Source organism: Bos indicus, chromosome 21 (assembly GCF_029378745.1).
Source record: "Bos indicus isolate NIAB-ARS_2022 breed Sahiwal x Tharparkar chromosome 21, NIAB-ARS_B.indTharparkar_mat_pri_1.0, whole genome shotgun sequence".
Classification (NCBI taxonomy): Eukaryota; Metazoa; Chordata; class Mammalia; order Artiodactyla; family Bovidae; genus Bos; species Bos indicus.
The window spans coordinates 44572480-44586558 of NC_091780.1; the positions used below are offsets into that span (position 1 = coordinate 44572480).

At 42.8% G+C, this 14079-nt stretch overlaps 1 protein-coding gene across 1 annotated transcript in view; it reads right to left on the reverse strand.

The window, feature by feature from the left end:
* EGLN3 (egl-9 family hypoxia inducible factor 3) overlaps positions 1–13796 on the reverse strand; it is a 29041-nt gene extending 15245 nt beyond the window's left edge. Inside the window, exon 1 of the mRNA XM_019983746.2 lies at positions 13124–13796. Within this exon, the coding sequence (XP_019839305.2) occupies positions 13124–13480 (357 nt within the window). The 5' untranslated portion in view covers positions 13481–13796. The remainder of the gene's footprint in view (positions 1–13123) is intronic.
* Between the last annotated feature and the right edge of the window lie 283 nt (positions 13797–14079).

Here is a 14079-nt window from a genome sequence, read left to right on the forward strand (position 1 = left end):
ACCTCATTCGCTATTCATAATAACTCCATAAGGTGGGGACCATTATCACCTCCGTTTTACAGATCAGGAACTGAGGCACAAGGAGTTTAAGTAACCGGCTTTTCAGAACCCAGTTAGAGAATGACGTCATGCTTTACCAGCGCAGCTTATCTAATGTCTGATATTAACCAATTCACCTCCTTTTTGAGAGAACTAAGATCTTCAGTTCTTCTTGAGGTGTCTACTTACTCTCACCCTTGCCTGTCACCCTTTGCCTAATGATAGAAAATCATAAAATGCGAAAAAAAGAAAAAGGAGTGTGCTCAGTGTTGAGTCTGTGAACTAAAAGCTCCAGGGCAGAGGTGAGAAAGCCGGGGCTGGGGATTTTGGGGTGGGGGGGGCTGTATTTCAACAAAAGCAAAGAGCAAAGGAAACACTCAATCCTGAAGCAAAACAGTAGTGGTCTTTGATGGGTTATTCACACTGCAGAGCTCAATCCCGCTCTAAACTGTGGCCCCATATCTGCTTGGGATGCAGGTGGTCAATCATCAGTCTCATCCCCAGGTCCCACCCCAAGGTCTGCGGGAGGAAGTCAGCCTCTCCAGGATCTTGTTTTTTTTTTTAGCTCAGGTCAACACCAGCTAAGGTCTTCAGACTATTTCAAAGTCAGAAGGTAAATGACCAATCAAGAAAAAACTTTAAAGGAAATACAAAGGGCAACACTTAGTCAACTCCCAGGAATCCAAGGGATGAGACAAAATTTCCTTCCTGGGGTGTAAAGCTTATTCAGGAGAGGCTTGACTACCACTACACAATTAATTAGAATTCACCAAGTACAGAACTTTTTAATATCATATTAATTAGAACACACTGGATATAGACCCACTGTGGCTTTCAACAGGGGTGAGATCCAGAGGACCACTCAGATGGGTGGAAAATAAAAGGCTCTTCTGAGAGAAATGTATAAAGTACCCTGGTGAGCAGCAAGGGGACTAGAAATAAAGGAATGCCTGACTCTGAGTCTAGGGGGCAGTGATGGTTAATTTAATTGTCCCCAAGTCCATTCACATGCTGTAGTCTATGGGGTCGCCAAGAGTCAGACACGACTTAGCAGCTGAACAGCAGCAGCAATGTCCCTTCAAGATGGGGCTTCAAAAAAAAGCTCCATTTCACAAATGTGGAAACTGAGAGAGGCAAAAAGCAACTTGCGGGACATTATAGAACCAAACATGGTCTTTCCACCACTAAACCGTGCTTCAGAAATATCAGGAAAAGGCTGATCACTGAAAACATGTGCAATTATTTCCAGAGTGACCATGAGTGAAATTGTCTTCCTTCAATTCCAAGATAACACAACAAAGGATTCTCAGAGGATACTCGTGACTTACCAAATATGGGCTCACACTGCATTACTGAGAACTCAAAGTCCTGCATGCAAAAAAGGCAAGTGCCAGCTACTCTCAGATTTCTAATGAGTCAGACCTTTGATTCTGATCAAGTTGGATCCCTTTTCAGGTTTCCCCTCCCTTAGAATCCCACACCTCAGCCATCTTACCCCAGAGGGTCAGACGGTCAGACCTTAGGCTTCTGTGTGGTGTTCAGTTTGCGCATAATAGACGCTCCATACAGAGAGAATCATCTGCTCTTCTCCAGTTTGTTCCCAAATTATTACGGTTCTTTCTTGTTCTCCTTCATGCCTTCAGCTCACACTTCTTGCTGGGCTGCAGAATACAGATAGGGGAGCAGTACTGTGCACATACTGATATTAACGAAGACTGCTCCCCTTCATTCAACATAACAGGAGAGACTTGGCTCCAAATTCCACTCCAATCCTGGTTTTGAAAACTTAACTTTATTGGAACAAATAACAGATAAATCATGGAGGTGTGTGTGTGTGTGTGTGTGTGTGTGTGTACTTAACATGTTAAAGTGCTCTTCTCAAAAATTTCCCAAATGAACCAAAAACACTTGTACTTTTTAGTTTTCACTGTGAATAAGTTCAGATTGAATCAACTGATGGAACTGATTTTTTCACCGATGGAGAAACTACAGAAAAATAGAATAACATCCCCATTTAGCCTCCTCATATTTTTTCACTCAGTGGTTCTCCAGCTTCAGCCTGTAAGAGAAATGCCTGGAGGATTGTGAGTTTCTGGTTCACTAGGTTTGGGGAGAAGCTCAAGACTATGCATTTCCAATAGGTTTCTGGGAAACTGCTGCTGCTGCTGCTGCTCCTGCTCCAACCACCACACTTTGAGAAATCATGGCTATTTTGTGACAAACCAAAAGTTTCTGTGCAATGCCTCAGCCTAAATGATAAAAAGTCAAGGGGAATTAGAATTAGTCATCTGCACTAGTTAACTCACAAGCTGGAATCAAGATTGTTGGGAGAAATATGAACAACCTCAGATATGCTGATGATACCACTCTAAGGGCAGAAAGTGAAGAGGAACTAAAGAGGCTCTTGATGAAGGTAAAAGAGGAGAGTGGAAAAGCTGGCTTAAAACTTAACATTCAAAAAACTAAGATTATGGTATCCAGTCCCATCACTTCACGGCAAATAGATGGGGGAAAAGTAGAAATAGTGTCAGATTTCATTTTCTTGGGCTCCAAAATCACCGTGGACAGTGATTAAAAGACGCTTGCTCCTTGGAAGAAAAGCTATGCCAAATCTAGACACTGTATTTAAAAAGCAGAGACATCACTTTACCAAGAAAGGTCTATATAGTCAAAGCTATGGTTTTTCCAGTAGTCATGTATGGATGTGAGAGTTGGACCATAAAGAAGACTGAGCACCAAAGAATTGATGCTTTCGAACTGTGGTGTTGGAGAAGACTCTTGAGAGTCCCTTGGACTGAAAGGAGATCAAACTAGTCAATCCTAAAGGACATCAGCCCTGAATATTCATTGGAAGGACTGATGCTGAAGCTGAAGCTCCATTACTTTGGCCACCTGATGTGAAGAGCTGACTCATTGGAAAAGACCCTGATGCTGGGAGAGGAGAAGGGAGTGACAGAGAATGAGATGGTCGGATGGCTTCATTGACTCAGTGGACATGAGTGTGAGCAAACTCAGGGAGATAGTAAAGGACAGGGAAGCCAGGCGTGCTGCAGTTCATGGGGTTGCAAAGAGTGGGACACAACTTAGCTGAACAATAAACAACAATTAGTTAACTCAGAGAACAGGAGGTGATGGGTAGAGCAGGAAGTCAGAGGAATTTCTACAGGGCAGCTTCTGGCACAGGCTTTGCAGCATGATTCTTGAAATTAGCAGGAAACATTCCAACTGCAACTCTGTAGCATTGCTGAGGATTACTGTCACGTCAGCATTGAGGTATGACTGCTGATAGAGTCAGATCTCTTTTCCAGAAATGTAATCAGAGGCACTGAAAATACTTATCTGCTCTCTCAAATGAAATCTTAGTCTCAGTTTTCATTTAATTCCTTATCATCTGGATGTAGATATTTATTATTGTACCCGTGTTATAGATGAGGAAAGTGAGGCTCAGAGAACTGAACACAGTGAGACAAAATAAAATATAAAATGTCCATCCCAGTGCTTAGTAAGGTGCTGACTAAAGTTCAAATATAAAAATAAAAATTGACTTCCTTCCTAGAGAAGTGGAAATTGAGGTCCTGAGATGCTACTTGTAAGGGACCGAGTGAGGACCAGAAACTGGAATCCTCGTCTCGTAGTCCCAGGCTTCTCTGAGTCTGACCACTAAGTACAAGCTGCCAGAATCTGAGGGCAACTTGGTACTTTCTAGGGCAAAGCATAGACTTTCAAAACTGAGAAAAAAAACTTACAAAGCCAAAGTCTCTCCTATCAGCTGGTCCCTCACAGCCTGTTAATGTAATAAAATAGTTAAACCCTTTAGTATCAAATTAGGGGCCAAGTTGAAAATCTTTCTTTTTGGCCTAACAAAATATTTATAACTTTTCTTTTTGATACTCTGACATCCTTAAAATCAAAATTCCTTTTAAAGATGAAATTAAGTCAACAGTAGAGGACTGTGGGGAGGCACTAAAAGCATATATCAAGCTTAAAAGTCTCTGCCGTCAAAGAATTTATAAGTAAATGAGGGGCAGGGTAAGCAGCCAAAGAAATAAGCCTACTGGGGCGGCCCAGGTTGAGCCACCCACAGAGTTCTAGGGAGCAGGAGGGAACTTCATGGAAAGGCACTAAGATGGATTTTGAGGACAAGACAATGGGGACGCCTGGTTTGCCTGGCAAATCAGATTCTAGCACTTCAGGGATCCGGAGGGAAGGAAGGCTGTCAGTGGGAGATTAAATGTAGAAAGGTCAGATGGGGTCAGAAGTGGAGAAACTTAAATAGCACACTAAGTTCACAGCATAAAGGGTAGACAATGGGGAGAAAGCACTCGGGTTTTTTGATTTTTTTTTGTTGAGCATGGAGACTGCATGATTAGCGTTCAGTTGTACATTACTTAACACTCTAGCAAAACACTTTAAAATGGATCACAAGGAGGACAAGAACCAAAGGCAGGTGATTTCGTATCTTTAAAAGACTTCCCTCCTCAAGGATTTCTACAATACTACACAAGACAAAATTTAGTTTTTTGTTTTTTTTTTTTTTAAAGACAAAACTTAAGTATCCACCGTGAGCCTTCAAAAGCTAAAACAGCACAAAATAGCCAGATTTTAACCAAGACTACTACATGTTCCTTACTGAACCTTCAATGTTTAAAACAGTTTTATCTACTCCAAAACAATCAAATTAACCAGCAAAACAATATCAATAGGAAAGTCATCCAAAAAAAAAAAAAAGACTGCCAACTTTGTGTTGGGTATTGAGATTTCTGAGTAATAGTCCCTCAGGTTTGACTAGACAGATGAGTAGAACTGGGAGGGGACATGGAGGGAACGTGGAGGGAGGGGCAAGGTAAGAATGTTCTCTGTGTCTTGAGAACACAAGCAAGCTCCCCGAAAATGTCCAGACTGTTTCAAACAGTACAGTGTATCTTTACTATTTCCAAGCAATGCTCAAAAAGAAGAGTATTATCTTGAATACTTCAAAACAATTTCAATTTGCCCTAAAAAAACTAAAAATAAATGTCACTGACACCTGGAATCAAATTTTTCAATTTGTCTTCTTCCCACTGGCAAATAATCAAGACTGCTCTCATATCCCTTGAATCTTTGTATCTGGGGATTATTCCTATATGGTAATAGCATTTGAGTTTCATTTTGGAAACAAAAATAAGAGTTGAAATGAGATAGGTACATTTACTCCAGAATTTGAGAAACTGTGATCATTGCATCCTCTAAAGAATGAAAAATTGATTTGACGAAAAATAAAACTACCGTATGAGTCCCTTGGACTGCAAGGAGATCCAACCAGTCCATTCTAAAGGAGATCAGTCCCTGGGTGTTCTTTGGAAGGAATGATGCTAAAGCTGAAACTCCAGTACTTTGGCCACCTCATGCGAAGAGTTGACTCATTGGAAAAGACTCTGATGCTGGGAGGGATTGGGGGCAGGAGGAGAAGGGGACGACAGAGGATGAGATGGCTGGATGGCATCACCGACTCGATGGACGTGAGTTTGGGTGAACTCCGGGAGCTGGTGATGGACAGGGAGGCCTGGTGTGCTGCAGTTCATGGGGTCGCAAAGAGTCGGACACGACTGAGCGACTGAACTGAACTGAACTGATGACCCAGCAATTCCCATCCTGGGTATATGTCCAAAGAAAATGAAAACGCTAATTTAAAAAGATACATTAACCTCAATGTGTATAGCAGCATTATTTACAACAGCCAAAATATGGAAGCAACCCAAGTGTCTATGGACAAATGGATAAAGAAGATGCGGTACGTATATACAACGGAATACCACTCAGCAATAAAACAGAATGAAATTCTACCACTTGCAGCAACATGGACGGACTTGGAGGGCATTGTGCTAAGTGAGATAAATCAGATGGAAAAAGACAAACACTGTATGATATCGCTTGTATGTGGGATCTGAAAAGTACAACAAATGAAGAAATATAACAAAAAAGAAGTAGATTTACGAGCCCAAACTGCTCGTGAGACCAAAACTCACTAGTGGTCACTAGTGAGGAGGAGGGGGAGACAACATCCAGGTGAGAGAGTGGGAGCTACAAGCTACTGGTTGTAAGACAGGCTCAAGGATGTATTGTACAACAAAGGGAATGTAGCCAATATTTTGTAGTAACTGTAAATGGAAAGTAACCTTTAAAAATCTTATAAAGATAAAAAGTTAAAATTAAATTGGTTTGACTTAAGGAGGTATTAACATTGTTCTGAACCTGGAGGACACTCAGTAAGTAGGAACAAAATGAATCCAGAACAAGATCTGAAAGCTTGCAATCAACAACTGCAAACTCATGTATCTGTAAGGCTGGGGTTGGGTGGGGCAGGGGGTAAAAAATATGACACTCCATCACTACCAGTTCACCAAAAACAAGAATAGGAACTTGCTCACAAATCAATATCAAAAGATGATACAAATTGAGCTAAGAGCCACATTGGTTTAAGATCAAAATAATCAAGGGAAAGAAGGTACAAATTCTATGTATAATGAACCAAGCTAACTAATCTTGCTTGGCAAACAGACACATAGCTCTGAATCTGAGCCAAAATAACGGCTCCTGGCAATCTACCAAAGTTGAATTCGTTAGTCTGGCATCATAAAATGATTTGTCTGTCGAATTTACAATTCTAGTGTCTCTGGATTCAGCTACCCACTGGGCACCCCCGGCAGTTGTCCAGCAGAATACATCTGAACTATCATTACTGTCAGAACATGCACATTTGACAAACACTAGAGAAAAATGACATTCGTTTCTTAGAGCAATATTAGTTAACAGCCACAAAGTACAATGGCACCCCACTCCAGTACTCCTGCCTGGAAAATCTCATGGATGGAGGAGCCTGGAAGGCTGCAGTCCATGGGGTCGTGAAGAGTCGGACATGACTGAGTGACTTCACTTTCACTTTTCATTTTCATGCATTGGAGAAGGAAATGACAACCCACTCCAGTGTTCTTGCCTGGAGAATCCCAGGGACGGGGGAGCCTGGTGGGCTGCCGTCTATGGGGTTGCACAGAGTCGGACACGACTGAAGCGACTTAGCAGCAGCAGCACAACGTACTGCTATAAAGGAATTATCAAGTCTAGACCTATAATTAATGAAGAATTAATAACCTTCTGTGTTGTGCTAACCTGCAAGCTGCTCCTTGGTGTTCAATAGACACAGGTCAAACTGTCATTTAATTTATTGGAGGCCACAAAGGTGAGTCAAAAGCAGAGGTCTTGCCAAACTGAGCAAACATGGGCCACAGGTGAGGTGTTCTCTGACCTTTAACCTCCAATGCCAGGATGCTGGGGTGCTTGGAGATGCTTCTCCAATGTGCTCTGCTCCTTATGGGTTAAACTCCATCCCCAGTTTTAAGCTCATCAGAGAAGTCTCCCAGACATGGAGCATTTTCAGGATAGAGTTGTAATAATATGCATCTGAATAATATCTGAAATTCTTCTAGCCAGAGTCTAGAATCAGGAAGGAAGTTAAGTCACTCAGTCGTGTCCGACTCTTTGTGACCCCATGGACTGTAGTCTGTCAGCTTCCTCTGTCCATGGGATTTTGCAGGCAAGAATCCTGGAGTGGGTTGCCATTTCCTTCACCAGGGGATGTTCCTGACCTAAGGATTGAACCTGGGTCTCCCGCACTGCAGGCAGATTCTTTACCGTCTGAGCTACCAGGGAAGCCCAGAATCAGGAAAGAATTTACAAATTTTGCTTGAGCTGAGTAAGGTCAGAAAGGGAAATAGTTCATGACATCCAAAAGTTGAATGCACAGACAGGCTACGTAATTCCCACCTAACTGTTATTCGCTCAGTCATGTCCAACTCTTTGCAACCCCATGGACTGTAGTCCACCAGGCTCCTCTGTGCATGAAATTTCCCAGGCAAGAATACTGGAGTGGATTGCCATTTCCTCCTCCAGGGGATCTTCCCAGATCAGGAATAAAACCCGTATCTTCTGCATTGGCAGGTCGGTTCTTTACCACTGAGCCAGCTGGGCTCCTTCTGATACCTCCCTAGGTGCAAAAAACTTTATCATTAAAATCCTAATAGTTTTAGTCACTTCACGTTTAGTAAATAGAGAAACTGGAGAAAGGTCAAAGAAGAGAAACTAAAATGACCCATCAGTGTAAAAGTGGCCTGTTAAACCAGAAAAAGAGACAGCAAAGTTGGTAACAACTATTTTATGCCACTCCACTTTCAGCTTACTTCTTTAGGTGCTTTTATCATCCCTTTCCATCTCCTTTCTCCCATCCACATACAGATGGACTGCAGTGTAAGATATTTAATGATTTGTGAATGAATAAATTAAATTGATACCTCCTGATTTCCCGCTTCACTGCAAGCAGACAAGGCTGCAGTGGCCAGTGGCCCAAAATTGAACAATAGAAATGATAAAGGAAACATACACACACACCTTTTCTGTGTTCCTAAGTGTCATTCAATGAAATACACAAAGAACTCTATGAAAACTCACCCTGTGGAGAAACTTGCTTCACTAAGGTTGTATTCTGTAAATTATTTTCTTCCTCCAAGAGCTAAGTGACTTTCAAATAGAAAACCTTTTATAAGAATCCTCACATCCTTATAGAAAGATGTTCCCATGCTTTAAAATTTACTGCCTCCTTCCCCTGAAATACCTCATTGACAGATAAATTTTTAAGATTTTAGTTGCAGAGACACCAAGTATGATGTCTAGGCCCCAAACCCTGTACTCTAAGAACTGCACCTCTTACAGGCCCTGGTAACCTGTATTTGTTATGTATGATTCCACATGACCCCTCAACCATCCCCACCCAAGGCTGATGGATCCTCTGAGCCACAGTGAGCCCATAATACTTTCTCTCAGGAAATGAAAAAGGGTTCCTAGAATGTTAGTCAGGTCTCTGTTGAAATCAAACTGAGGCTGAAATGAGCATTCTAAGGCAGCCATCTTGAGCCAACTGCATAGGAAATCAGAGATGGCAAGAAATAGCGTGCAAGCAAAGAAGCAAATAGGAAGGCCATAGAGTGCCAGAAACAAGAACTAATACACCTGCTTTCCGGTACATTAAGGACTTTCTGGTTCACAGTTCATGGCTCCAGGCTTCTGTGAACCCCAACCGCATTTCCTGCACTTGGGTCCTGAGAGAGATTCTATTCTTTGAAATTCATTATCCCAGGTTTGCTTAAGGCAGTTTGCAACCACGATGAGCTCCATCAAGTCATGAATATTCCTGACATCACAGAAGGAAGAGCCAAAACTGTCACTGCTCTAGCAGTGAAGGAACAAACCCACCATTTGTGATATATTTTTTGTTATCCACAACTTATGGTTGTTTCATCATTTCTCTGTACAGTTTCCAGGGGAGGACTGACCTGTTGATTCACAATACAAATCCCATAACCCCATCATCCAGAGCTACTCCAGTTGGGGACCCTAACAACCAACTTTGTTAATAAATGCGTTTCCTGCAAATAACAGTAGGAAAACATTAGCACAGCATTCCATTCTCTTCTTCAAATGTACTTAACAGACCCACTTCAATATTTGGGGTTTGTTTTTTTTTTAAACTGGAGAATTGATCAAGTGTAAGCCAGAGGGTCCTACAACTCAAAAGTACAAGTGAGTGTAAGCTCTTTGTCTCCCTACCCCAGCAAAATTCCCCATGCTGAGGGAATGAAAGGAGGGAATGTAGACTCTTAGGAGCCTAAGAGTCAAAAGCAAACTCTAGGCTCAAACAGAACCGGGTCAGAATCCCAAATCTCCTCTTTTAACATTTATGAAGGCTCAGAATTCTGATAAGAATTTTATGTTCATTATCTTATTTCATGCTTCTTCACCAATCCCCCCACCCCTCAAACTGTAAGGTAGTATCTTTCACTTTGCACTTGGTGAAAACTGAAACTTACCTACGGCTACAAGGTTAGTCAAGGTTAAGTCCAAATCCCTAACCCCTGTGACCAACTGCATTCACTGCTGACTTCATCACCTTGGGCAGATGATTTAATCACTCAGTTTGCCAAAGATTATGGTTCTGAAGACTAAGTCAGACAGATAGTGTCTGAAGAGTGCTTAGCACAGTGCCAGATGGAACCAACTGCTCATTAAAAGGTAGCTATTATTATTAGAGTTATTAACTAGTGAGTCTACAGTGAGATACTTCAAACAGAAGGACTCTGGGTTCTATAAACTACAGGTCCTCTGGAAGACAGCCACTTCCAACATCTAGGCAGCTAAAGCAAGAGAAGCAAAGTAGAACCAATATTTATCTTGGATATGCTCAAAATTACCCAAAAGGGAGTAACAGATAAGAAATCTTTTCATAGCCTGAGAGCAATGATAGTACTTGAAGTTAGGGGGCACCATACTGCTGTGTATCATGGAATCGTCCTCCCTGGAGAGTCTTCAGCACCCCTGGATTTTTTTCTAACAAAGCGGAGGTAGATAAATTTTGATCAGTAACAACTTTTGTCGCAGGGAGGGGAAGGAACCCTTTAATATTTCTTTCCATACGCTTCTACAATTTCAATTTTAGGACTAGTATATATTCCTATTCTATTCCCAATGCCTCTAGTAATTCTTTCATCGAGATAAAAAGCATTATTACACTGTTCAATGACCTTTAAAAGTTCAGGGGGAAAAGTGCTTAATCAGGATTGATTAAGCCTAACACAAATAAATTCCAAGTACCTAAAAAACAACTGGTCTAAAATACATAAATGTATCTGTTGGCAATTGTTGAAAATGGATGATGGGAGCTCATTACACTAGCCTCTCTACACACATATGTTTGAAAATTTCTGTAAAAAAAGTTACAAATAAATGTTTAAAATAAATGTACAAATTCTTCCTTTAAAAAACTTAGTTTTTACTGAAAACCTGCTTTGAGGATGGAGCAGAAACTGGGTCGGTATCACTCCCTGGGAAGCAGTAGAGTAAGGCATTCAGTTGAGGGAAGAGAAGTAAATAAGGTTAAATTAAGGTAGAACTATTATAAATCATGTAAAAATGAAATGTGTTTCTATAATGCTTCAATAATGAACTTCAAGTAAGAGACTGAGGGGCCACAAGACATTACTAAGGAGACTTTTTTATACAAACCAACCAAACTTTTTTTTTTTTTTTAGTATAATAATGGTTTGCTCAAGCTTGGTCTACATTTGGTTCTAGCTGGCCAGGGAATATCCCAGTTTACAGGTGATTATCTAAAGAGCAGAAATAAAGAGCTTTGTGCCAAACAGCTAAAGGAAAGCTGAAAATCAAAGTATGGATAGAGGTCTCTTCATTGGCCAAAAGATGAATTTTCTCTTTACAATTCAGTCACCTTCTGAAAGGGTTAACTGAAGTTTTGTTATACCCAGATGATAATCCATAATTGAAGAATCATATGTAGAGATCTTTTTTTTTTTCCCCTTTACTCAGAGGTACACAATGCTTTTCATTCAATTTGTGGAGTTAAATTCTAGCTTAAAACCCTACAACTGTCTGTTAAGTCAAATCTACAATAAAAATAAAAACAAAAACAAAAAAATTAACTTTTAAATATGTTAGTGGCCTCTTTCTATCAATTAATTCTGATCTCTTGCTGAGCAAATTCCATTTCTATAATGCTGGGAGTGAATTTCATAACAACATTTGAAAGAAACTTTGAAAAACTGAAGAGAAGCCATCTGCTGTTTCAGGTTGAAGCCACAAGCACCTCTACAGCCCTGAGGCTAGCCAGACCCCTCCCCCATCCGAAAGGCCCAGTCATTCACAAAACAAGTGCAGAAACAAAACTAATCAAGACAAACGGTTCTCTAGCCCAGCACCAAAATGATGGGACAGGAGTAAAGAGACACTTTACCATAAATATTCTACAGAGACCAGCTAACTGAGCTTTCCCTCAATCAAATGTTAGGAAGCAGCATTTCCTTCTAAGATTTACTTTATTTGCATTCTATTAAAAACAGTGTTTTCAGATAGTCTAACCATGTCCTCCTGGCTGGAAAGGTAACTGCAATCTCTCCCCTGTTGTACTTGATCAATCCAACCCCTTCCTTTCTATGCACTTCCAGTCTCCACCATTTGTCCTTTATAAAAATTGTTCCTTTCAGCTTATGGGACAAATGAGACAACAATGGTGTGTTTTATTAATATCGCAGGAGCAATCTTAAATTGAAGAATACTACACGCAGTGTCACAGAGTGGTACATAGGTGAATGCTCACCTTCCTTCTCACACTAGTATTTTTGCCTCACTGTGTTAAAGTAAAACTTCTCTACAGCTGTAAGTGCCCCTTGACGGGGTCTACAATAAAAGGAGTATAAATCACTCAGAACTACTCTGGAAAACTGGCTGGATTATCATTTGTAGGGAACACTTGAGTAGCTGGACTATCCCAGCATAATGTACATGCACCGACATTATGGTACTCCACGTTCCCATAGTTCTGCCAATCTACCTGTAAACGTTTCCAAGAAAAATTACCACCTAAGGAGTGACTGCTGGGATGTGAACAAAACATGGTTTCTTTCCAGAGGTACTTGACCACCCTCTCCTGATCACTCAACTGGTTGTTCTGAGTGGATTTCCCCAGTAATTGACAGGAAAGGTAAGTGGTGGCTGGGGCTCAAAACCAGGAGAGAATTTTCACATCAACTGGATGATCAAACAATGTCCTGGATGCAACAAGCCAAGGGCAGCACTCAAAAGTGAGGATGAGCCTTACTCTTTTACAGATCAAATTCTCCTCACATCTGCCAGACTCCACAAACCAAATGCCACACTGTGAAATCACACTGTCTCTAGAATTCTCTAAAAGCGCTTCTGTTGTAATCCCCTCTGAACACAATGAAGGTCTGAAGGGCACTATTAAATAAGTGACTTGAAAGCAGACATTTAAGATCATGAGTTCCAGTGTGTCTCAAATCATACATAACGTTTCTAATAACCTATGGAAACGTGAGGGGCGGAGGTAGGGGGCAGGCGGACTTCTTGCTTCTTGTTTAAAAACTAAAGTTCGATTGCAGCCCTGCCAAGGCGACACACAACGGACTCCGAACGTCCCCCGTCTCCGCGGGCTGCAACAGCGGCTGGGCGCCCGCGCGCGTCCTACCTTGGACCTTTCCTTGACGTAGTATTTGCCCAGCCGGCTCCCGCAGTACAAGACCAGACTATCGATGAGGGACAGGAGGTAATTGATGGCCTCACAGCCTTCCTCGTTGCCCCCGATCCACGTGATCTGATCACCCCGCAGGTGCCGCTTGGAGACGCCGGCGCGGGGCCCGGCCAGCTGGCCGTCCCGCAGGGCCCCGTTGCAGTGCAGCTGCTTCACGCGCTCCAGGACGCAGTCGCCCACCACCTCGCCCAGGAAGTTATCCAGGTAGCAGAAGCCGACCTCGTGCAGACAGGGCACGATGTACTCCAGGGCGATTTTCTCTAGATCCAGCCTCATGATATGTCCTAGGGGCATCCCGCCCGCAAAGCCGAGCTTGGGGACCCCCAGCGTGCAGAGAGCGACCTGCGTGTGCGCTCAGCCGAGACGCGGGGAGCGTGGCCCGGAGTTCAGCTACCTGCGGCGGCCACGGTCCCCAAGCCACCGCGGCACCAGGGAGAGGGGAAAGTTGCCCGCAACTCTGGGGAGAAGGGATCCCGTTTAGAGACCAGCGGAAGTTGTGTGGAGCTCCGCGACTCAGCGCCAGACTGGCCCAGTGAAGAGTCGGAGGGCCCCTTTTGGAAATGTGGAGCCACCACTGGTGCGGCGGCGGCGGCCCCAGGCGGGGAGAAGCTGAGGTCCAGCCCCTGAGCCGGCCGACTCCACGCGTCACGGGCCCCGCCCAGGCTCCGCCCCGGGACCGCCCCCGGGACAGCCCTTCTCCCCAGTCCCTCTCCCGGCCGGGTTTACCCCTCGCTCTAGGAGCCGGGCGAGCCCAGCGCCAGCCTCGCTTGTTTGTGACCAGGAGGGGAGCTGGAGAACAGACGGCATTTTTAGAATGCTATCGATTTGCCCAGTTTTGCATAAAGTCCCATAACAAACCTGAAAACCTGGATCCCAACTCTGAAAATGTAAAT